At 37.0% G+C, this 25,965-nt stretch overlaps 1 protein-coding gene across 1 annotated transcript in view; it reads left to right on the top strand.

The window, feature by feature from the left end:
• The window catches only part of MED12L (mediator complex subunit 12L), a 331,114-nt gene that overhangs the window by 249,741 nt on the left and 55,408 nt on the right, over positions 1-25,965 (top strand). Inside the window, exons 17-29 of the mRNA XM_057545673.1 lie at positions 3,371-3,489; positions 4,159-4,302; positions 5,170-5,333; positions 8,988-9,119; positions 13,305-13,532; positions 14,272-14,413; positions 16,059-16,179; positions 16,566-16,667; positions 17,396-17,509; positions 20,714-20,913; positions 23,910-24,098; positions 24,757-24,831; positions 24,948-25,138. Of these exons, the coding sequence (XP_057401656.1) occupies positions 3,371-3,489; positions 4,159-4,302; positions 5,170-5,333; positions 8,988-9,119; positions 13,305-13,532; positions 14,272-14,413; positions 16,059-16,179; positions 16,566-16,667; positions 17,396-17,509; positions 20,714-20,913; positions 23,910-24,098; positions 24,757-24,831; positions 24,948-25,138 (1,921 nt within the window). The remainder of the gene's footprint in view (positions 1-3,370; positions 3,490-4,158; positions 4,303-5,169; positions 5,334-8,987; positions 9,120-13,304; positions 13,533-14,271; positions 14,414-16,058; positions 16,180-16,565; positions 16,668-17,395; positions 17,510-20,713; positions 20,914-23,909; positions 24,099-24,756; positions 24,832-24,947; positions 25,139-25,965) is intronic.

A 25,965-nucleotide genomic window follows, 5' to 3' on the forward strand; every position in this document is an offset into this window, starting at 1 on the left:
AGCTCTCTTTCCTCTCCATCGGTAAGGGTGCAGGTGCGGAAACAAGGTACGAGGGTTTTTAGTCTGAGTGTGTGTTTTGGGTGTCCGATGTCTTAGAACACAGCGGGAAGGCTACCTTCGTGTTATTCGCATCGCATTCCCTAACTCACTTCTGTGGCCTCTTAAAAGAGTTAGTGCTACACAGGCGCCATGAGGTTGTGGAAGGGAAATGAAACCCTGTTGTCATTATTGAGATTGGGGAGGGGGGAAGAACTGCTCTAAAAAAACCGTTGATCTCTTGTTTTGCTGTTTTCTCTATTAGAGAAAAGAGGAAATGGGCTGAATCCTGAAGCCCTGCAACTAGCTAGCAAAGTATATTTGAAGCTACTTTTTGTATATTTGGGAATGGGACGGGCACTGTCTCCTTTAGAAGGTTCAGTAATATGGGCTTTTACCTAAATTGCTTTTAGAGAGTCTTTTCGGGTCCTGTGGAATGTTTGGTTTTGGAACGCTGAGAGGGGTGGGACGGGGAAGGAAGCAACGTGGTATCCTTTTCTGCTGAGTCTACTTCCTTCCTTTATAAAGAGTTTTTTTAAATGCTAGACTATTGTCTGTCCTGTCTTCATACCAGTCTCTTAAATAGGCAGTTCTTGCTTGTGAACTCACCAGGAGAAAATTATTGTTGTTCCACGCTAATTTTTGAGATATCCGGTACAGTACTAGATGCACCCCTGAGGAGAGGGTCACCTTCAGTGGGGATTTTTGTCTTTCCCACGTTTTAGATAAAACTCCTCAACCAGAAATATGTTTGTTCATCTTCAGTGGGGATTTTTGTCTTTCCCACATTTTAGATAAAACTCCTCAACCAGAAATATGTTTGTTAATTTGGGGTGTAGTGGGCTGCCTTCTGATAAAGAGGCTGGTGAGGCAGGGAAACAGAAGTTGTCTTAGCATGTATTTGATTTCTGGCTACACATAAAACCATGATTTTGAGGAACTCATTAGGAGCGCTCCTAGATCAACCAGACCTTGCCTGGGGGCGGGGGGAGATTTATACTCTAAAGCTGAAATGACATTTCCAGTTGAACATGTTCAAATCTCATTTTACATTTACATTGACTAGTCATCTTTGGGTGTAAATTTTCAAAACATTAATGAAGTTTTACCATACCAATAAAAGTCGGAACTTCCAGGATTAGAGATTAAAAAAAAAAAAAAAAAAAAGGAAAATCAAAATTAAGCAACAAGAGAGCAATAATATATATTATGAAAGCAAATTAACATAAAACAGATGAAAATCTATGAATTATGACTATATTGTTATCTATGTAAATATGTAAATGTCATTAAAATATTCCTTTGAGAACCACCACTAATTTCTTAAATTTTTCTCTCAAAGTGAATGTAAATTGCCAAGAGTCAACTGCATCTTTTTTATAAGAGGTCTTGAGAAGTTAGCTATGTGTAAGTAAACAGAGCCTATTAATGTAGACAAACCAAAAAAAGAGGTATTTGTGAGTTCTCGTTCTGGGTCCACGTCCTCAAGTCTGTTACTTTTCTTGGTAACAAACTTGGTTTTGGTCCCAGGAAGGACTGAATAAATATGTTAACTTCACTTCCAAAGCTCATGGTACCCAAGACTATTGGTGTAAGTTTTCAGCCTTGGACTAATGATGTTAGTAAATGAAAAATTCAAAACTTGGGTATTTTATACATGCTCATGACATGCAAACAGCTGTATTGAAGGCAAAATGCCACTTGCACCTTTGATAATAGATGTTGAAAAACAAGTAGGTTTCATGAACTTCTTTCTTATTATTTGCGTTACATTTGGTGATATTTGACAAAAGTGACACACAATCTTGTACCTTATGTTACTCAGCACCTTTTAATTCTAAGTTTGTTTGTTTTAGGAAACACAACCGCCTGGGTTTTTTGCTTGTCTTTTGCCTATCTATAAACCACAATTGCTTATTGTTGAAAGAGAAGTCTCCTTTCTTCTTGTTATTTTCTAAAACCATTACCTTTGCCATTAGCAAAGCCTTTTGAGTTTAGTGAAATCGTTCTTGTATCTTTAATGGAAAAATCAGTAAAGTGAACTCTGTTCCCCAAATTAAACTTTCCCAAATAAGATGATGTGAGTTAGAGGGCTTTTTTCTCAGTAGGCTTTGACTGCTTAGAATCATAGTGTTGGAAATGGTCTTTCATGGAGCTTGTATAATCCAACATTTCCTTTTTGTTTTTAGATTTGTATTTGTAAATACATATATTAAAAGTATTTTAAAATAGGACCTAATTATTTCTGGATCTTATCCTTAGAGCCGTTAAGAGCAAGAGTCCCTCTGGAATAAGCAATGTTTATAGTATTTCTTATTGATATTTTCTTCAAACTTCTTTATGCTAAATTGATAAAGGTAGCACTTTTCCATTAAGGTGGAGAGAGTTAATTCCTTTCTACCCCTAAAAAAGTTAGGAATTGTGTAAATTTCCTTTTTTACATACTAAACTGCTTGGGAATCTCCTAAGAAGATGCCAGTGAAGTTTCCTATTATATCAATGTGAGCCTCGGTGATTTTTTTTTTCCCCCCATTCATTGTTGATATCGTATTTTAAAAGTCCGTGGGTAAGAAGCGTTTATAGAGGGACTTCTCATTAATAGCCAAAAGTTTAGGTATAGTACCTAAATGACAATTGTTTTTTGGGTTTTTTAGTAATTTTATGTATGTATGTGTGTATGTACGTACGTATGGCTGCATTGGGTCTTCGTTGCTGTGCGTGGGCTTTCTCTAGTTGCGCCGAGTGGGGGCTACTCTTTGAGCTCAGTAGTTGTGGCTCGCGCACTCTAGCGCGCAGGCTCAGTAGTTGCGGTGCACGGGCTTAGTTGCTCCGCGGCATGTGGGATCTTCCTGGACCAGGGATCGAACCTGCATCCCCTGCATTGGCAGGCAGATTCTTAACCACTGTGCCACCAGGGAAGTCCCGAGAATTGTTAATTTTTAGAAAAAAAACAATATAAGTTGTTCAACAATTCAACAATATGAATCAATCTCAGAAGCATAACTTTGAGTGAAAGATGCCAGATGTAAAAAGTACGTATCATATGATTCCATTTGTATAAAGTTCCAAAGTGAGCAATACTAATCCAAGCCATTAGAGGTCAGGATCTTGGTTCTCTGAGGAGGGAGAAGTGACTGCAGGGAACCTGAGGGGGCTTCTGGAGTTTTGGTACGTGATTTTGTGATTTGAGTTTCATTACATAAATTTATTTTGTAGAAATTCAGTGAGTTTGTACAATTTTCCATTCGTATGTTATACTTCAATAAAAAGTATCCATTAAAGTCAAGAGCTTCAATTAAATGGAAAATAATGTACCTACTGTGTGTTTATTTAGGTGGAGATGAAGGACAGAAAGCCAGGAAGAGCAAACAGGAGGCATTTCCAACACTGGAGACTGTGTTCACAAAACTTCAACTCCTTTCATATTTTGATCAACATCAAGTGACATCTCAGGTAGCCATTAAAGCTGTTTTATTACACATTTGGGATATTTCCTTTAAAATCTCTTTCATGCAATATATGTTTTTGGCTTTACTTGTTTTATAAATACATTTTTTAAACATATTTGGAAGCGTCTTAAACTATCAAGCAGTTCAGTTTTAAGTGTCAGGTTGCCTTCCTCAGAGGAATTAATTTTTATCATGGAAATATTTTTACCATATGATAATAATCAACACTATATAAAATAATCTATAATGCAGTACTTATTACATTTTAGTCCTACATTGCTATCGATAAGGGAGAAATCTGTTGATGACTGAAGAAAAATTACTATGCCATTGAGAAGAAACCAAATCTATTTTGTTTTACAAATCCATTGATAGTCAAATAAATGTCATCTGGAAATTAATTAGCATTTATTGTTGTTCTACCTTTAGGAGAGTTGGGTGTAGATCTTAATGACAACTCGGCTTATTTCTTTAAATTATAGTTGTTTTAAGGATATTATTGCATTTGTACATGGTTTTGTTTTCTGTAGAAATATGTTTCAACTTCTAAGTAGAATCACGTATAAATTCATATTTCTTACCTAAAAAATTGAAGTAATTTAATAAATAAAAGTTATTTGGACTGTTGGTCTTATGATTACTTTCACTTTTTTTTTTTTTTTTTTTTGCACAGATCTCTAACAATGTGCTGGAACAAATCACAAGCTTTGCATCAGGAACATCGTACCATCTCCCATTGGCTCACCATATTCAGCTCATCTTTGATCTCATGGAGCCAGCACTGAATATCAATGGCCTCATTGACTTTGCAATACAGGTGTCAAAGGGATCCTGCTTCTCTCTTTTTTCAGAAGGCAAACCTACTAGGCATTGTACAGTTTAAAATGAGCCACCCGGTGCATTTTTGAATAGTTGAAACATTCTGAGTCAACAGTATTCAACTAGCATTTTCAACTAGCATTTTAATTGTATCTGTGTTCATAATTTTCAACTAAATAATTATAATTGGTGCTAAAATATAGTAATAGTCATGTTAAAACATGAGAGCTTTGAGGGTATTTCTTGTTTGTCTTTTGTTTTTTGCTTAGGGAAAGGTCAAAATTTGTTTTCTATTTATAATAGAGTATATTTTAGGGAAGAGCAAAAAATATGAAACATTATTAATTTGTTCCACTATTTTTCTTATACACATACTTGAGTTCATTTGTTATGTCTCTAGTGAGTAGACATAAAACTTAGTTTCTTTGACTTATTCTATTGGAGGTGTTAGCTTTGTTAATAATAAGAAAATGATGATAAATAACTTCCATTTGTTGAAAAGGAGGGGAAAGTGGGAAAAAAGTCAGAGGTGGGGATGTTCTTCTCTGAAATTATCCAGTCCAGAACTTTGGACCACCATAAAGTTTTGATAACTGTTTCAGTATTGGGTACCTCTCGATTGCATGGACCATGATGCCCAGAGAGAAGGAAAACGCTATAATTTGATAAAGTATTAAAAATAAAACCAGTGAATTCACTGGGGTGCTGAGACTGTGGCTGTATATGTGCATGTTCCTGGGGCAGGACAAGGAAGGAGATCAAGTAGTTTTAGAATGACTCAATATATCCGTGGTTTGTAAAAATAAACGTCTTTCCTATTTGTTTTGGCAGCTACATTTTTCTTCGATCTTTTCTCCCATTGTAGCTCCTGAATGAACTGAGTGTTGTGGAAGCCGAACTGCTCCTGAAATCCTCCAGCCTGGCAGGAAGTTACACGACGGGACTGTGTGTCTGCATTGTGGCTGTTCTCAGGCGATACCACAGTTGTCTGATCCTGAATCCCGATCAGACGGCCCAGGTGTTTGAAGGGTTGGTATACCCTAGAATGTGTAATTTGTGGTGAAATATGATAGTGGTTTTAAGAGAAAAATTGTACTGTTTGTTTCATAAAAAGGTATAACACAGTTATGCCAGGAAACGTTTATCGGAAAGGAGATAAAAGCATGAAAAGCCCACCTGCCTGCCTGGCTACCCCACTCCCCCTAGGTGCTGTCATTTCTGCTACCCAGCATCCTGGCTTATTGTGGATGGTGGATAAGTGAGTGCTTCTTCGCTCATGTGATTTCAGTTTCTATTTGGAGACTCCAACGCCAAATAAGCTTTGCACATACATCATCTTATAGATTTACCTTTTCAATTTTATTTCTTTTGTAAATTAAAGGAAATTTTTGACAAGGGTTAATCTAGAATACATGACTTTTTTGATTCTTAGTCTTTTTTCGGTTTGTGTGAATTGTAGGCTAAGGTTTTCTCTACTACTGTTAGGGAAGTTGGGCCAAGTAATTACATCACCCCCATTAAATGAGGCCGAGGTTACTGGGACCAGAGAAGTATAATGAGCTGTCAGAAAACCTATTCTGAACTCCTTTTTGTCCACTGCAGACTCCTTTCTCCAGAGCTTTATATATGTAAAAGAAAGGCAACCCTCCTGGGCCCAAAAGAAACAATGGGGTTCACAGTGCCTTTTTTTGATAATCTAGCACATGTAATCAACATGTCCTCTATTCTAGAGTGGCACCCATTTAACAGCAGCTTTTTAGGAGAAGAGGAAAAGCTGCCACATTAATTCTACACACATAGATTTTTTTTTTAATTTGAATATATTTTTATAATCTTTATGGTCTCAAAGATGTTTCTGTAATAAACATGTAAATCAATAACCATAACCAAATTAAATCCAATTATTGTTACATTCAGTTTGTAAAAGAGGCTGTCTCTTAATTATATGTGCTTTTCTTTAACTGCATTTCCTAAGATGAAATATTTTTACTTTGTAATCTTGGGGGAGAAATACATTCTTTTTTTTTTTATTAAAAAAAATTTCTTTTAACATCTTTATTGGAGTATAATTGCTTTAAAATGTTGAGTGAGTTTCTGGTGTATAACAAAGTGAATCAGCTATACATATACATATATCCCCATATCCCCTCCCTCTTGCATCTCCCTCTCACCCTCCCTATCCCACCCCTCTAGGTGGTCACACAGCACCGAGCTGATCTCCCAGTGTGATGCAGCTGCTTCCCACTAGCTATCTATTTTACATTTGGTAGTGTATATATGTCCATGCCACTCTCTCACTTCGTCCCAGCTTACCCTTCCCCCTCCCCGTGTCCTCAAATCCATTCTCTGTATCTGCATCTTTATTCCTGTCCTGCCCCTAGGTTCATCAGAACCATTTTTTTCTTGACTTCAGCTTTTAGCCTTAAGTAGCATTTATGCCCTTAAACTTTTGCTAGCATTGAGCTTGATTTAAGTTTATTATTTCTGTGCCTCTTCTCTATTTACACCCTTCCTCACCTAACAAATATTATCTTATCACTTGAAGGCACCTCATTTAATATTTTCCTAATCTTTCCTTCTATCTTGTCTCTCCTATTCTTGGTTCTTTCTTCAATTTTTTCTCTGAGATCAGAAGTTAGCAAACTTTTTTCTGTATAGAGCCAGATAGTAAATATTTTAGCTTTTGTGGACCATAAGCTTTCTCTTCATATGAGAGCATAGCCACAGATAATATACACTTAGATTATTACTAAGTGACATCTGAAACATCCCTGATATTTTTAAATGTAAGGAAATGACCATCTTAGAATCCAGGAAATATAGAACTATTTTATAGCCCTCAACTACCCTGTAGGGTTGAATAATTAGTAGCATTTTATAAGACAAGAAACAGAAACTCAGGCCTGTTAAATGGAGTGGTAGCTGAAGTGATGTACCCAACATCAGATAGCTAATAAATCTCCCAGATTGCTAAAAGTCTTTGTAACTAGGAGCTCATTCATGCTGTTTGATTTATACCATACTTTTTAAAACTGTGTGGAACCATCTCTAGTTGGTCATGAAATGAATATAATAGGTTTTCCCAAGTATTTTTTTGTTTTTGTTTGTTATTTTGGAATTTATTTCATTATTTATTTTGACATTTTAAATTTGTGTTCTAGTAAATGTTCATAAAATCATATTTGATATTCACTTTATTATATTTGTTCTTTATCATGTATAGTAAGGATAAGTATTTTCCCCAAAATTATTATTTTGGGTTTTTTTCTTTTTCTTTTTCTTTTTTTTTTGCACTTATATGAATAAACATATTGGATCTCAATGTAAAATGTTTTTCTTACCTCGAGCAAGTGAAACAATTATTGAGGAAACAAACACTCAGTATTTACTGCGATACAGTAAATGCCCAGCAAACTTTCAATAAATGTTTACTTTAATCACAAAATAATTCTTTGCTTTTCAGGGTATACCTGGAATTTTTTGGTTTGTATAGGTAACAACTGATTGAATCATCTACTTTTCTTCTTAACTGTGGGACAATTTTGCTATAATTGACAGCCTTTATCAGTTGCCTGCATCTGCTGATGTCAGTTCACAGGGCTTGGGATGCTACATGGCTATTTCTTTGCATAGTTTCCTCGGTCCCACCTCTGATATGTGTGACTCCAGTGTCCTTCTCAGCCTTGACATGCTAGGCTCCCTCCCGTCCCCTAAACAGTGGAGAGGGCTCCAGACTGGGGTTCTGGAGACCTAAGTTCTCTTTTTGGGTCTGCTGTGAAGTAGCTCTTTGCCTTGTGGGCAAGCTACATCACCTTCCTGAGCCTCAGAGCCCTCTTTGTGAAATGAGGAAGGTGAATCCGATGATTTCTAAAGCCCTTTCCAGCTTTAATAATCTGAGTTATCTGTGACACTGTTGTAGTAGTACCGAGCCCTGTAACAGAATGCAAGGTGACAGTGGAATCAGACTCACAGATAGGTGGATGGACCACTAGTGTTTACTTCTGTGTGGTATGAACTTTTGTTTTGTATGAATTGTGGCCCAAGAGGCCATCTTTCTGATCTGGGGAATTGGAGTAGTAGTGGTACTTCTGAACCGCAAGTCTTAATGGAGAATGTCACTAAAAAGAAGAGGTTTTAAATTCTTATTAAGATAAACTAAAATAAATTTGTTTCTAGTTTGGAAAAAACAAGGAGAACGTGACCTCAAACCATGAATTCTTCGAGTTCCTGCCAGAACCAGCTCATGGTCTTGAAAATAGATTTCTCAGACTTACTGATGTGAAGAAATTGCCCTTTTACATAGTGGACGTGGGGCCCTTTGCAAATTTCTGGAATTTGTCAGTCTTCTTACTGATGAGAGATTCTCTCCTACAACTTTTGTGTCCTAGTCACAGCAACTTTATTGGTGGATTCCTCCCTACATATCTTCTGTATGGTGGAATTTCTTTCATTTCTTAATGTTAATGGCATTTCTGAAGTGTTAAAAAAATATTTAGTGTTTCAATATCATAATAGAAAACTGATATTTTATGCAGTTATTTACTTGGTATAATGATTAGTGTTAACAATCTGGTATCTTTTTTCTTACTTGAGTAATACATGGACACATTCTCACTCTAAAAGATCCAAGCGGTAACATATATTAGCAAAGTGTCTCATTTCTTCATATATTTTTCTCCTCAGATTGTGTGGTGTGGTAAAGCATGTGGTGAACCCCTCAGAATGTTCTTCCCCAGAAAGATGCATCTTAGCCTACCTCTACGATCTCTATGTCTCATGCAGCCACCTCAGAAGTAAATTTGGAGACCTCTTCAGGTGGGTAGAAGAAAGTCCAAAGAATAGGAATAGGATTGTGCCTATATTTGTTTGTGTACCAAATTGTCATCCTTTTGAATAATGAAAGTTAATCCTAATTATATCTGCCAGAATTCCTATTGAATTATCTTTCATTGTAGCTGTAACCTCCTATTCCAAATCACTATGCATGTTTAGCTCTGATTGCAGTTTTGATATAAGAGAAAATGTTCTGTATTTTGCAGTTGCCGTCACCTCCCTTGGAACATTGTCTCCCCACTGTTTGCGCACCTACTGTCTCCCTGCATTTGCTTCTCTGACTCCTTGAACTTCCTACTTCACAGAACATCTCTGACTCCCCGTCATTCTCTGCATCTTAGCACTTGTACCCGCGACAGGTAGACAGGTGCTGGAGACTCTGTACTTCCGTAATGGTGTTTGAGGAAATTTAGATGATTAACTGTAAGTTGGGGGAGGGAAGGGGGCAGTAATAGCTGGCAGAATAAATTTGGAATCTGGAAGCAGGCAAGGAAAGAGTAGTCAATTACAGTTTTCTTTGCTCTCTTGTATCTTGCATCCAGCTTGTTCGTAAATCCTATGAACTCTGCCTTCCAGGTACATCTAGAATCTGACCACTCTTCATTGCTTGGCAACTACTGCCGTGCTCCTCTCTTGGTTGGACCATCGTAGTGTCCTTCTAACTAGTTTCTCTGCTTGCACCCTTGACTCTCTTAAGTGTATTCTCAACATGTCTTCAAAAGTTATCCTTTTGAAACAAGAATAACTTGACGTTTTCCAGTGGCTTCTCATATCTACTCAGAATAGAATTCAAAGTCCTTACCTAGCCTTTAGGATCTACTGGATGCAGTCCTGTCTTCCACCACTTTCTCTCAGTCCATTCTAATCACATGGACCTCCGTATTGGTCTCCGAACACTCGAAGCACACTCCCACCTTGGGGCTTTTGCACTTGCTGTCACCTCTCTCGCGACGCTCCCTCACACAGTTCGTTCAGGGCTCTATCTCCCTGACCACCCCACTGGAAATAGCCCCTCCCCCCGGTCTCCGTCATTCTCTGAACTTTAGCACTTTGCCCCTCCCCATTTCATACATTATGTATTTATTTATGGTCTGGCTCCTTTCTAGAATGTAAGCTTCATGAGAGCAGAAACTTTCTCTAGTTTCTTCATTGCTCTATCCCAGTACCTTGAAGAGTGTCTGGCTTATAGTAGGCACTGCAAAAAAAAAAAAAAAAAATCTGCTTAAAGAATGATATATACCAAATCACAAACTATGATATTTTTAATGGTATTGATAGGGAAAAATGTGAAAGTATGTTCTTTATGAAATGAATTAGGTTTCAAAATAATCCCTTAGGGAATGTCTGAGTGGGTCTTAGGAACCATCTTTGCACAGAAACGTTGTAATAATAATACCCCTTATTCTTCTATTACTTTACAGAGCGCTTTCAGTTTCAGTTTACAGTTTTCAGAGAGCGTTCTCATACAAGACTCAGTTCTTGCGACAGCCGTGTGAATTTCCCAAGGAAGCCACAGTTGGGTATATTTGACCTCTAATGCTCCTGCAGCGTGGTGAAGCATGTTAAATGAGTTAATTCAAGTAGTGCACACTGGCTGTGTGGAGATTTAGGAGACCAGCCGTGAACTGAGGGGCTACTTAACATCAGCACCATGGTGCTTCACAAGGGGTTACCCGTCTAAAGTTGCCTGGATTAAGCCATGGAAGAGAACCGCGTTTCTCTCAGGAAACCTTAAAGTCAGGCATTATTTGTAGCTTGGGATTACGAAAAATGGTCAAACAAAAGCTAGATATGCAGATATTCCGTTTGTATACTAATAAACCAGTTTTAATGATTAGATCAGAAACATCATCTATAAAGTTGTGTAAGAATCATATTTGGAGAAAATAGAGCACTAGTCACGTCTGCTTCTGACTGAGCTGCTGCTTTGTGCCAGGCACTATGGCGGGTTATTTCCATCAAGATCTTTAATCCTCCCAACAACCCCAGGAAGTAGAAATGATTTTTCCTATCAGCAAATGACTGTTCCTTATTATAAGTTAATAAATGATAAAGCCTGGATTTGAACATAAGTCATTTTGGCCTTAAGGTGTGTGTTGCTTTCATTACTCTATCAGGTTTTTCTTATACATGCAAGTTTCAGAAGGAAAATGTCTGAGTTTCTGTTTGTTTGGTTTTGGTTTGGGGTTTTTTTAAACTCTATATACGCCTGCAACAGAGAGTGCTAAGAATGTGAGAGTGACCTAGATGGCAGCTAACATTTCACTAAAACCTAGAGCTCATCTGGAAAGAGTGTAATAAGTGAAATATGAAGCCTAGAAATAAAGGGACACGAGACTTCACCATGAACCACAGAGTTCAGAAAAACTTCCAGAGGAGGTAGGAGGGCATCAACTTGAGAGAAGTCTCTATACTAATCGAAAAGTGAGGCTGACTCTTATAAAAATTAAGAAAGAAAAGCAGAATTCTTTTGGTTTCTAAAGACAGACAGGGGTAGATTGTTAGAATTAAATGGAAAGTTGAATAAAAAGAGATACTGCTTTGCTATTTGTAGAACTCTTGTTTCCTTAAAGACTCAGAGTATTGGGAGGTGGAAGAAACCAGGGACCTGGTATTAGGGAGGGAACCGGCAGAGAGCAAAATTTGTTTTTGTTTCATTTTTAGTGGGAAAGTGAAACAAATTAAGAACTATTGCTAAGTGAGAATATATGCAGCCTGGCACGGTTAAGACAGGGAAAAGGGAGATTTTTTTAAAAACTGGCAACTGTATAATTCTGTCATTTTGAATAGGTCATGACTTCAGATTGCGAACTTGTATCCTTCAGCAACCCCTGACAAGTTTTTATATAAGTTGTTTGCGAAGAAAAAGAGTGTAGAAGATTGTACTTGCTGCCATTTAGTGGGCGGCTTTAGTCCTCTCTCTTGGCCCAGTGCTTCCCACACATATTTGGTACTTAGTTTTACCTGGGACTGCTTTTTAAGCATACAGATTCAGTACACCTGCGGTGAGGCCCAGGAATCTTTTATTTTTAACAAATGCCCCAGAGGTGATTCTGAAGGAGGAAGTCTAAAGTCACATTTTGGTAAACACTGAACTGAACAATCTCAGTTTTCTTAAAGCAGTTGTCAGTGTTAACAGCTTAGGGCGAAGAGTCTGTATGTCTTTTCATTTTTGAGGAAATCATTCCTGGCTACTGTTTATGTAGGCGCATAAGACTAGGACATGTGTCGCCTTGATCACAAATAAATTTGCTGCCAAAACTTAATCTAAAAGGAAAAGGGTCTCTGCTGCTTAAAAGAACTCTTGAATAGAGAAGGTGAATTGTGGCTTATGGATTTGTTATCCACAGCAAGTGGGCAAGAATAGCGAAGTGTACATGGAATCTGAGCTTTGAAATCAGGTCATCCTTCAGCCTCATCTGCAGAGCAGGATTAGAGGGGATGCTTTCTAATTCCCTTTATAAATTTATAATATTCTGCATTTTCTTCAGATGTAACTCTGAATGTGGTAGACCTGGGCTCTTAAAAAACTCTAGATACTGCTGAGAAGTACAGTGTGATAAATTTTTAGGAACAATGTAATAGTTTCTGTACTCTCATAGAATGTATGTATTCCCCATATCCCCCTACTAGGATTTAAGCTTCTTGAAGGCAGGAAGTGAGCCTCTCTTTCTCAGCTGTACCATGGTGCCCAGAGTAGCCGTGGCACATGAACCCCCCTGGATACTCTGTACCGAGAGGAATCGCTTTACAGGATGAATGATTAGGACTAAAACACCGAGTTGTTCCTGATGTGTAATCCAATCCATTTTTATTATTCTTAAGTAATAGCACTTTCCAACCACTGTTCAGAGACAGTTGTTGGAAGCCATAGTAGATTATTTTGTAAAGCATGTAAAATATAGAAAAGACTTAGAAAATAATTAAGATTAGTACCCAGATGTCTTATTCTTGTTTTGTTCTTCCACCCATTCAGTAACTACTGAACTAGCACATTCCAAGCACTGTGTCCGGTGCCGATTATTAGGAAGTTGGAATCAAGAACCCAGAATGCGAACCTTCTCTAGGAATACATTACAGCTGCCGTTTAATCTGTCCTTAAATGAAATACCTTTCTAGTTATTTTAGTTTTGTTTTGTCTTTTAACTCTTCTTCTTGTAACCTCAGTAGTGCCTGTTCAAAAGTAAAGCAAACCATATATAATAATGTGATTCCTGCAAATTCTAACTTGCGATGGGATCCAGACTTCATGATGGATTTTATTGAGAATCCCTCAACCCGTAGCATCAACTACTCAATGCTGGGCAAGATCCTTAGTGACAATGCGGCCAATCGCTACAGCTTCGTCTGCAACACACTCATGAATGTATGCATGGGCCATCAGGATGCTGGAAGGTGAGCTGGGATTCACGATTAACCCCACAGTTGTTGCATGGCTGCTCCTTTGAAATTAAGGGCTTTAATAATTGCCTAAGCAGACATTTGGCTTTTGTTTGTTTGTTTTTAAATCTTATTGTATTCCTGAATTTACCTCTGCTCTATTCCATGATTTTCTGAACCTGGCTTATTGATCTGTTGTGAGAGGCTCTAGATATAATCTGTTAAGTTATCTGATACGTTTTCAAAAACATATATAACAAAGATACAAATGAAAAAGACACAGATTCTGAAAACACTGGATTTAGACCGACCTTTTAATTTTTTTGATGCCCTTAAAAATGTGAATTTATAGGTCAGATTTGTTCACAGAACTAAAAATATGTTAATTGACATCTATACTGGTTATTGTTTGTTGCTCAACAGCATTAAATATTGGCTTGCTCAAGAAGTTCGTTCGGTTTCAAGTAAAGATAAAAGATACATTTTTCATTTTCTCCCAGAACTTTATTGAACAACGTATTCATTAACTGAATGAACTTTTTGGCCAAACCAATAGAAACCATTTGAAGACATTTCCTTTCCCTTCTGCTCCAGGTTCTACTAGGTTATTTGACAAGTGGATTTTTATTACATCCTTGAATCTAAGAAATGAACGCCATGTTTGATGATATTGAAATTATGTGTTCATTAAGTTTATCATATGTCAGTATTTCTCTTTTGTTACTTTCTTCTATATTCTTTTTCTTCTTTCTAGGATTAATGACATAGCCAATTTCTCCTCCGAGCTGACGGCCTGCTGCACTGTTCTCAGTTCAGAATGGCTGGGAGTCCTGAAGGCTCTTTGTTGTTCTTCAAACCACGTCTGGGGGTTTAATGATGTACTTTGCACTGTAGATGTAAGTTTTCTTTTTCATTTAAAAACTCGACTGTGCAATTAAATATTTAGTGAGTAATTTTTTTTAGTTGACTCAACTATTAACTGAAATATTGTAAATTATTTTTTCTTTCTCTCCCTGAAAGCAATAAACCAGAGTGTGGTTGCCAAGAATAAAGAAAGGGAAAAAAATCAAAATAAAATAGACAGCCTGATCTAAAGTGGAGATGCCAAGAGTTTCCTTGTTGTTAGCTGAGATTTCTTCTGTATGGTCTCCTCAGAGTGGTTTGTTCATAGTTTTTACCAAGTGCCTTGGGTTCCTCATGGCATAGGACGTAATTTAACTGAAGCAGTTGACATTCTGAAGGCAACCAGTTTGTTTTCTTAGAATGAAAAAAAAAACGTCTAAGAGTATAGGTTCTGTTGTGTGGGATCAGGACATCCAGGCTCAGATTCAGAGGGGTGTCCAGTCTTTCTTAGTGATCGTGTCTGGAAGCTTATGAAGAGATATCCTTTAGGGATCACAGATATCCTCAGATAGCATACTGCATCCGTGGTGTGTGAATTTCTTAAAAATCCATCTGGATTCTTTATTTCTGCCTATCACTTCCATCACTTCGTGCAGTAATTTGTGTTGCATATTAGTTTATGTCATGTATAGAAGAACTGTATACATTTTAAAAACTGGCTCCCCGTTGAAGGTTTATTTCCTAGTGCTGGTATCTGAAGACCAGGTGGACAGTCCTACTCCATTCTGGGGGCACCTAAGATGTAAAACTCATATCTGTGACCTGCTCTCCCAGACAGAAGAGGACCCCAATTTTTATCTTTAACGGAGTTCCTTAATCTCTCGGTTGTTTTTTGTTTCACTTTACCTCTGCTTGTTCCCTCATTTGTAAAGTTGGAATTAATAATAGTATGAACCTCACAGTGGTGTACCCTTAAATGAGGCGATCTGTGCAAATCTCTAACCGTAGTCACTGGCATATAGCACAACTTAATGTGGAGGCTGCTATTACAGCTGTTTCTCTTATTATTTTCTGTCAAAGTCTTGTGAGGTCTGTAAAGGGTAGAGGTTTCCACTCTGAATGAATTAATTTTCCTCCTCTTTCTCCTCTTTCATTCTCTGTCTCACTCACCTTCACTCGTTCTTCTTTTAATTGAGGAGTCGGGTGAGAATTTTCAAAGTTGTTTTTAAAACTGATTTAATTATATTACAAAATCGTTATGGGTTATTCCCAAAAGGAACTCTAAAACATTAATAAGGCTTGTTTTTCAATTAGGGGAACCTCCTTGTTTTCTGTTGCTTCCTAATGGTCTTACCCTGCAACGCTAGATTATACTGCATTCTGCTAAAAAGGCTTATTTATGCTGCATCTTTTAGGGATTTCTTGATTTTGCTGTTTTATTGTTTTGTTTTTCAGTTACATGCACTCAAGCTGAAGCTTAGTATCTTCTTAGAGCATTGGGGGTGTGGGTAGACCTCATTCTTTGTCTTATAAAGTAGAAGGAGGCCTAGAGGGTAATAATTATAAATCATTTCACTCTACCGGTTCACTTTGGGATTTGACATCTTATTCGTATTGCCTACATTCTCTTAGATATTAATCTTAGATGTTACTTAAAAGGGTGTTAGGTATTAAAACGTGTCAATGTTTTTCTTGAAGGTGAGTGACCTTTCATTCCATGATTCATTAGCTACTTTCATTGCTATTCTGATAGCACGACAGTGTTTCTCCCTGGAGGACGTCGTGCAACACGTCGCTCTTCCCTCTCTCCTAGCCGCAGGTAAGGCTGCACCCAAGAACGGCGTTGGTTATTTCATTGTTGTCTTGGTGCAGTGGTTTCTAACTATTAAAAGGCAGTGAAAAAGACAGAATTTAAGGGAACATGCATTGGGCAGTGATATGGCATCAAGGTAGAGATGGTAGAATTTATAATAGTCATTGCAAACAAAGTCACATGGGTCCCAATGGAAGAGGTTGGAAACGACACTTTCAGTACTTGTTTTTAAGAAAGGATTCAGGTTTCTCAGAAAAGCATAGACAGTGTCTTACTTTTTACCGTAAGCGGCATTTATTTAAATTATTCCAGAAAATTTAGCATAATAGAAATGTGGAAGACGTGTTCTTGAATATGTTAGAAAACTTGCTTTTAAAATCCCTCTCTCCTAGCTTGTGGGGATGCAGACGCGGAGCCTGGGGCGAGAATGACATGCCGACTCCTACTTCATCTCTTCCGAGCTCCCCAGGCCTGCCTATTACCTCAAGCAACCGGTGAGCTGACAGCTGAAATATCTCTGATGACGCTTTCATTTGGAGCCATATGCTTAAATTGACCAAGTAGGCTGTCCATTCTGTAATTTCCTTCCTGATTTTGGTGGGCTTGCTTTGAGGCGATGAAAGCATGGGGTATGGCCATTGAGAGGGCTGTCAGCACCTTTCGTGTATGTAATATCAGGATGTATTGAGAAACTCACATCAAGAGTTAATAAATAATAAAAATACCTCTTCTCCTCAGCCAAGCCAAGCTGGTGAGCAGCATGATCCTCCAACATACTGTGTGTGTTGCTTATGAAACACACCATAGCAGCTTAGGGCAATGGTGATACATTTATTCTTTTACTAAGGTGAAAGGAATAAGGTAAGAATTCTAGGCGTGTTACTGCATTCTGTTCCTAAAGATCATTTCTGCATGTGTGTGTGTGTGTGTGTGTGTGTGAGAGAGAGAGAGACAGTCAGCAGAAGTGGATAAAATTCCTCCTAATTTTTTTGATACATCTCTCTAAAGAGCAACACCATTGTCTTAATATTTAAAAAGAAAAGGTTAAGTAAGGAGTACTGGCAGTGTTTCTTAGTGAATCCATGAAGCATCAATTAAAGCTAGCTAATAGCAATTAAGCGCCCACAGTCTGACAATGAAAGGCCCTGCTGACTGTAAATGGTTACAAAAGATGGTTAATGATGGTGATGAGACTATTAAAGATTTGTTGTTTTCCTCATAGGCAAACCTTTTCCCGGAATAAGATCGTCCTGTGATAGACACCTCTTAGCCGCTGCTCACAACAGCATTGAAGTGGGAGCGGTGTTTGCTGTCTTAAAAGCAATTATGATGCTTGGTAAGACTATCCTGGCACTCAGCTTGGTTAATCACCAGAAACTGAGACAAAATAATTTGTATTCAGGTTTAACTCTAATTAATATTATTAGAAACATATTTTTGTTTGTTTGTTCTCCTGGAAAAATTAGTTGGCGTTTTCCAAGTTCATGTTCAGTCGGACTCTGAGGAGTCTGTCCCTTATCTACAGTTTTGGGGGAATTTAAGTATAATCCTTTTTTTGTGGCATTTTAACTGCACGATGTCTCATTCTGATGTAATATAGATCCTTAGACCCACAGGGTTGTTTTGACTTCATTTGTTGGCAGAAGTCACACTTTGTGATGGACACAGTTGATTTGGTAATCTATCAAAAGGTTTAAATTTCATATTATTTTCTAGGACTAGAACACCAGAAAATCTGGGTTTTAATCTTAGTTATTCTGCTTCCGTTGTGACCCTAGTCAAGTTTATGTCCATCTGCCTTAGTTTTTTCATGAATGAGGTGATAATTGCAATGATATTGATACTGTTGATAAACCAATATTGGATATCACACATTTGTTTTCATTTAATTTGTAATGTCCAAGACATCCTTATATCTTTATTGATATATATTCTCCAGGAGTAGTAGTATTGTCTTTTCTGTTCATTTACAGTGCAATACCTTAAGACATTTTTATCCTATAAATCATTTAGGATTTGAAAGATTAGGAAGTCTTGAATTCACACTGCCTAATTTCAACTTTGGGCACCCGCTTATATTCTTGACTAGACAAAAGTTGTCTCTAATGTTCCAAGGGAGCTTCCTTTGACTGGAACTAAAATTACTGAGTGGATAGGAATTGTTTTAGATGAGTCTTAAACATGTTTTAGAATATACCGTGACCTTTTATACTCCTGCTTGAGAAGTGTTATTCGGTGATGATGAGGAAGCATAACAGGGTTTTCATAAAACAAACTACTAAAAGTTCGCCTTAACACACACACACACACACACACACACACACACACACACATTCCTTTTGTAATGCCCATGGGCTTTGTAGTAGAAAGGGAAAGGTAGAACCACACGGAGGGCCACACCCTCTCCTCTGAGCTTGTAATATTGTACAGCCAACATTAAATGCTCATTTCAGTCAGATTTCTCTACTCTGATTACGTTTGAAAGGAAAGCTGGCTGGTCAATTCTATTTAATAAATACATGTACGTACCATGAAGTCAGGGACTCACATTTTTGCTGTGGTATCTCTAATGCCCATGAGAGAAACTAAATAGTAGGTTTTCCATACACTAATGTTGGAAGTGTGAATGCATAAGTGATAGACATTTTAATGGCAGAAACCAAGACGCATCCCATCTAGACATTATCCCCTTGATTTGTAGGACTGGTCTAATCCCAAGTACAATTTGCCAACCTCTTTAAATATCCAGATAACCATATTTTAATCTCAATGCATAATCACCTGTTTATTTTTCTTTGATTGCCTTTCCTTGACCTTTTTAATTGGCCCCAGTTCTTGGTAGATTTTACAGCTTCCTAAGCAATGGAGGGTTCTTCAGGTCTGAGAAGTCAGGATCAGGCTAGTTGAATGTCAGCAGACCCTTGGACCAGGCAGTCCCTGAACACTGTGTTTGTTCTATTGTCTCTACCATTACAGAAGGTTCTGGCACAGCCTTCCAGACCTTCTCTGTCATCCTAACATCTAAACTGAATGAGGATCTCCTAGACTAGGACTGGCAGAGGAGTTTTTTCTTTGTTTTGTTTTTGCAGTTTTATCTACCTCACCATGTCATTCTCAATGTTCTCTCAAGTCCTATCCACTAGGATCTACTCTGAGTTAGGGAGATAGGGTAGTTTTATAGAATTTGGTTTCTAATTTCTGTAGTAGTTTACCTCAAGGTGTGGAAATAGTTGTTTATAACACCTAAGGTTGGAAAAAGCATGCTAAATGTTGGTACATGTAGAATTTGGTCTTTGTTTCAGCTCCTGAAGAGCTCTGTTGAATTAAATAAACGTCTGTGAGTGGAGTGAACTTGGTGCTTTTTGTATGAGTATTTGAATGAGAAATGTATAATACGTGATAAGATATTGATGAGTTGAAATGTATTATTTATTCCTCCCCTCCTCTTATGATTTTATAAGCAAATATTCAGTAAGCAATTCTGATTTTCTGAAATTTTTTCAGCAGAGTCAAAACTTTTTCTTGGTTGACCTGTGGGTTTTAAAAGGCTTTTTGCACTGACCCGGCCTTGGTTTCACTTACAGTGAAGCAGTGAGGGCCTCATCTAAACTCATTTGTTGGTTCCAGGAATTTTTCCTGTTCAACGCTTGTGATCCTGTGGGTAAACAGGCAAGAGTTTGGAGGCTCTGTTGTCATTTGGCAATCTTTATTACCAAATTATATTAATTTCTCACTTTTAAAATATGACAGTTACTTGTCTTTCATGGCTAGAGAAGATTTCTTATTTCCAGCTATTCAACCATTCTGCTCAGTTCCCCTCCCCGGCCTCAGAACTTTGTAATGAGGAAAACACTTTCCTGAGCTTCGTTTTATTGAGTGTATTAGAGGTTGATCAGGTGAGGTTTTCTAATTTGGATGTTTACAGAGAGGAAAGTGAAAGACATGGGTTATTCAATGAATGCCCTGTTTTCCAGGGCTTCCTTAGTATGCATTGCCCTTTTCCATTCCCAGGGAAATAAATCTCTCTTGTCAAGAAGTTGCTAGTAAGGTGGGCTAAGGCAAAACTTTTCTCTTGACCTATGGATAGAAAATAAGTCATTGTAAGAGAAGAAATGGAAAAGGGACATCTAGAAGGGTGAGTAACCCATTTTTTCCTTGTCTATAAGTCAAATGAATTTGAATACGTTCATGCTTGAAATATCGGTGAAATCAATGTTCTGTGATTATTAAGTGTGATTCATAATGGCCTTTCCAAGTTTGGTGAAAGCATACTTAATTCTGTAAACGAAATAAAGAATGAGTCTTGAACATGTTTTTTTGTTTGTTTGTTTGGTTGGTTTTTTTCCCATGTCTGATGAAACTTCTCAGGGTTCTAGCATTTACTCTCTCAATCCCTTCTCTCTATTGCTGAACAACTGACTGTGCAATGATGATCCCATTCATATATTTTAAATCCCTGAATGCTTGCCTCATTTATTTCCCAAATATTTGGCAATATTTTGAACGTCTATGATTTTGCTTTTGTGATTTTGTTATTTAGGAGATGCCAAAATTGGCAGTAACAATGTCAGCTCTTTAAAGAATGACGACTTCACCATGAGGGGTTTACGACGTGATGGGAATGCTGATGATATCTGGACTGCCTCACAAAATTCAAAATCCTGTGGGAAAAGCATTTCCATAGAAACTGCCAATTTAAGAGAATATGCGAGATATGTACTGAGGACTATCTGTCAACAGGTATTCTTCAGATTTAATTTGCCTTTAGCTTTGAGTATGTAACTGTTCTTTGGAGAGAAATGCCCAATATTGTAGGAAACTTGTACATATGTGGTCCTCATTTTCCTGCTGACTTTATTTTGAAATAATTTCAAATTTGCTGAAAAGTTGTAATAATTATAAAGAACTCTAGTATGCCCTTTATACGGATTCGGTAATTTTTTACATTTTACCACATTTGCTTCATAATTCTATTTGTGTATGTGAATGTGGCCTCGAATACTTTTAAATTTTTTTCTTTTTACTGAACCATTTGCGAGTAGATGGCATACATTATTCTTCTTTACTTTTTAATATTACAGCATTTATTAACATAACCAAAATACAGTTATCAAAAGTAAGGAAATTTAGCATTGGTATGGTAATTTTTTCTCACCTATAGGCCACATTCCAGTTTTGTCAATTGTCCCAATATTGGCTTTGTCTGAAGTTTCCTGTAGATTAGCTTCAGATTATGCTTTCCTGGCCAGGATACTGTAGAAGTATGTTATGTTCTTCTCAGGTAATCACATCTGAAGGCACATGAGGTTCATTTGCACCTCACTGGAGATGTTAATTTTGATCAAGTTGTCTCCATTGTATGGTTTCTTGATTTTTCTATTGTATAGTTATTACTTTTTCCCTTGCAATTAATAAACAATTTTGGGGAGACACCCTGAGACAGTGCAAGTTTTCTGTTCCTCATCAAACTCCCCCACCTCACATACAGCATCCATTTTGATCCTTGTCCACACCAGTCTTTACTACCATGGTTGCAAAATGGCTTCTCCCAACTCTTCCACTCCCTCCACATTTATCAGTTTGCATTCTACTCTAGGAAGAGCCTGCCCTTTTCCTCCCTCCCTCCCTTCCTTCCACTCATTCATTTTTTGTTTTCATATAGGTTATAATATACTGTCCTCAGTTATTTTCATGTTCAAGTTATCCCACATTTGTCCAGTGTGAATCCATCTTTTCATGCTGGCTCTTGTGTTATTTTGACACGTCTCTCTCTCTCTCTCTCTCTCTCTCTTTTTTTTTTTAAATAACAAGTATTTTCTTACTTTCTGGCCTGTCTTATACTTTCCCTGCCCCAGACCTGGAATTACTCATTCCTTCATGGAACCCTGGTTCCATTTAGTAGAGGATGGTATTTAGAAACCAAGATCCGAGCACTATGTGTGCTTATTGCTATGCGCAATGTGTGTTCATTGCTTCTAGGCCCTTTCAGCAGACAGAGCTAGGGGGAAAAAACATCCATGTACATAAATGTGTGTGTGTATAATCATGAGTTTATACCGATACCTCCAATTCCAATCAAACTGCACAAATTTTTGTTTGCATTCCCTCATTCCATATTAATACTGCCTTCTTCCACAGTAAGAACCCTGGCTATCAATAACATCAACCATTTACTCATTGGTTGAATTCTACAAAACACCTGAAGTAGTTTCAGAATTACTACACCTATACCACTATGAAAAACGAGCCTACTAAAAGGAGTTGAGGATTTGTTTGTAGCTCTTTTTTCCCTAAGCGTTTACAGTATTATGTTAAAAGGTTATTTGACCTTTCTCTTTCAGTGTGGATATGTTATTCACTTGAAATACAGTTGATTTCATTTGGTTTTGTTTGTGTTCAGTTTAGATTTCTTTTTCTACCCTAGCTCTGTCTTTAGAGTAACATACTTCCAAAGGTCAATGAGCAATAGTGTGTATTCAGAGAAATGTACATCTCCCTCCCTCATCTTTTCTACCCTGGGTTCCTCCCTGCCCTAGGTGATCAATTTCATTATTTCTGGTTTTTCTTTCCATTTTTTATTAAATTCTCCTTTCTTCTATAAAAAGGCGTACCATATATACTTTTTCACTTTGCTATAGATATACTCTTGACAGGGTCATGTTTTTCTTTACCTTGGTATACTGTAACCATGGTAAAAGTTAGCTATTAGTCATGTAGATGTTGAGAGTGTACTGAGCTGTGCATTGGTTTCTAACTGTGGGTACACATTGGAGTCACCTGGAGAGTTTAAAAAAATTTTGATGCTTAAAAAATTGCTGATGTCTGGGTAGCATTACCTGAGATTGATTTAATTGCCCTGATATGGGACCTGGGTTTGGAAGTTTAACAAACTCCCCAGGTGATTTTAATGGACAACCAGCATTGAGCCACTGATAAAGTGGTTAAGAAACAGGTTTCATCAGAAATATATCTGGGTTCAAATTTGGCTCTAGTACTTCTGATGATTTCTTACCCCATTTAGTACAAGAATTTGCCTTTGAAAAAATGATGAAGCAAAGCTGTTTAAAAGAAGTTTAATTGGGTGGAAACTCCCCAGAGGTCAATTAGCCATATGCATCAATAGCCTTAAATTTTTGCTATCCTCCTTGACCCAGCAATTGCACTTCTATGAAATTATCCTAAGAAAATAATTGTACAGAGAATAGATGTGCACAAATATTTATTTACAATGGTAACATTATTCATAATGATATCCAAAAAGGAAGACAATTTTCTAAATGTTATACTATGTCCTATCTATTCAGTGGAATATATTATAGTGCATTCCATAAAAATGAAGAATACATATTATAATATAGAATCACTACTGTTATATAGCAAGTTAAAAAAATGATTACAAAACATTACTTAGAGCAAGGCCTTATTCTCTGACTGAAAACACATACCGGTATTTTCTTTATTTAGCTTTTTCTTCCCCCACTTTATTTTTTGCATATTTCTTTTTTTACATTCCTTTTTAAAAATTTTCTGTAACCAAGATTCTACTTTGTATTTTTAAGAAGTCAAAATACTAGAAAATTTGCTTGTAAGCCTTTTCCCTCCCACTTTTTCCATCTAATATTTTTTAAATTGGAAGATTCCCGTCCACTTTCTATTGTGCACCATGAGTTTAGTACATATTACATATACATATTGAAAGTCTCTGCCTGTCAATATAACTGCCGCATTATTTTTAGGAATGGGTAGGAGAACATTGCTTAAAAGAACCTGAAAGATTATGCACAGACAAAGAACTTATTTTGGACCCTGTGCTCTCAAATATGCAAGCACAGAAATTATTGCAGCTGATCTGTTATCCTCATGGCATTAAAGAATGTACAGAGGGGGACAACCTACAAAGACAGCACATTAAACGCATTCTTCAGGTGAGCGATAATAGTGTAAAGACTGTGTTTTTGTCATTTGACACATTCTTTGTGTTTATAGCAAGAGTTACTGCGCCTCTTTTTTTTTTTTTTGTCATTGCTAAGTAATTCTTAACTTCAATTAATTCTTTTTTTGGGATTTGAAAAATTGGGATTTTTATTCCCCCAATTTTCTGTTTTGTGTAATTGCCACACTTTATTGCTGGATAGTACAGATACTGCAAATTGTGTATAACCATTATATAAATATTGATATGTTAAGTCAGTACTGTGTTTACATGAGAAATAAGCTTTGTAGAGGGACTGTCTTAAGTATATTATTAAAAAAATATCAAAATCATTTTTTTATGTGGTTGGTTAGATAGATTTTGGGAGAAGAAATGTTTGTCTTATTCATTTACAGTGCCTAGCTGAGTAAGGCACATTATTTTAATGTTCCTATTTATTTCTTTGTGTCTATAATGAGCATATGTAATAGTAATGTAATATGTAATGTGTAATTACATATGTAATATGTAATGGAAGCCTTTTGATTCATATAAATCCCTTTATTGTGTGTGATCATTCCTCTGTTTCTTGAGAAAGAGAATAGTGCAAGGAATTATTATATTTTAAAACATGTTCAATATTCTTAATGTGTTAACTCCATTTTCCCCAGAATCTTGAGCAGTGGACACTGAGGCAGTCCTGGCTGGAACTTCAGTTAATGATCAAACAGTGCTTGAAGGACCCTGTGAGTATATATTGAAAGCGTGTATGTGTATAAAATTTTATGAAAAGCAAAACCACGTTGGTGTTTGAGGATAAACTAAAACACATGCGTGCTGGTTTTCTCACGTCTAACTCCAGGGCTCTGGTTCGGTGGCTGAAATGAACAACCTACTGGACAATATTGCCAAGGCAACAATAGAGGTATTCCAGCAGTCGGCTGACCTTAACAATAACTCTTCTAATTCGGGTATGGGCCTCTTCAACCCAAACGGGATTGGAAGTACCGATACGAGTAGCACAAGACAGAATGGAATAAAGACATTTCTCAGGTACTTTTTTCTGTACTTTTATGAGGCTATCATTAATTTTTCACATGTAACCGTGCATTTTATTCGCATAATGCAGTTATTTTTTTCATAAAGCTGCAGGATTGTGAAGAAAATAATTACTTGTAAGTGTTCATTATCATTATTTAATATGTTAAAGGGCCACGCTGCTGGGGTGGGTGATATCTTAGTGTTCTAAATAGTAGGTTGAGCAAGCCCCGACTCCTTGAAACCACAGATGACATTCAGGACAGAAGAATTTCTCTAGTGTCCCCTGAGGCTGCTCTATTCCATGGTATTCCTAATATGTCTATTTCTAATAAACACTCTTTCTGCCATCTTTATTAATTGGCAGTTTTGCTCAAATGATAATCACAAAAGGCAGATAGACTTGTATTTCATCATTTAGGTGTAAAGTACAACTAGTGAATTTTGAACTTTTAATAATTGGTTATTTACATGCTTAAACATAATCAGAACATTTCATATTTTAACCATGACAGAAAAGTATATCGCTTGTTAGACAAAAGGACTGTTACTGCTCAGAGAGCCAGAATCATAGAAAAACACTTTTCTAGATTTAAAAAAAAGTTTAGTTAATAGTATCCTCTCAGAACCCCACCTTTTATTGCTTTCCATAAGCACGACTGAAAAGTGTGTGCAAATGTCTGGTATTTGGCAAGAGGAAAGATAAGTATAGGAGTAAAAGGGGGAATGTTAGAATAATCTGTGTCCTGTCCATAAAAGTTATGCTCTGGAGTTTCTATTAGAACCGTGAGAGCAGAGAAAAAGGATGCCTCCTTGGGTATAACATCTTCTTCTGATTTTAG

This window comes from Balaenoptera acutorostrata, chromosome 4 (genome assembly GCF_949987535.1).
Source record: "Balaenoptera acutorostrata chromosome 4, mBalAcu1.1, whole genome shotgun sequence".
NCBI classification, from domain to species: Eukaryota; Metazoa; Chordata; class Mammalia; order Artiodactyla; family Balaenopteridae; genus Balaenoptera; species Balaenoptera acutorostrata.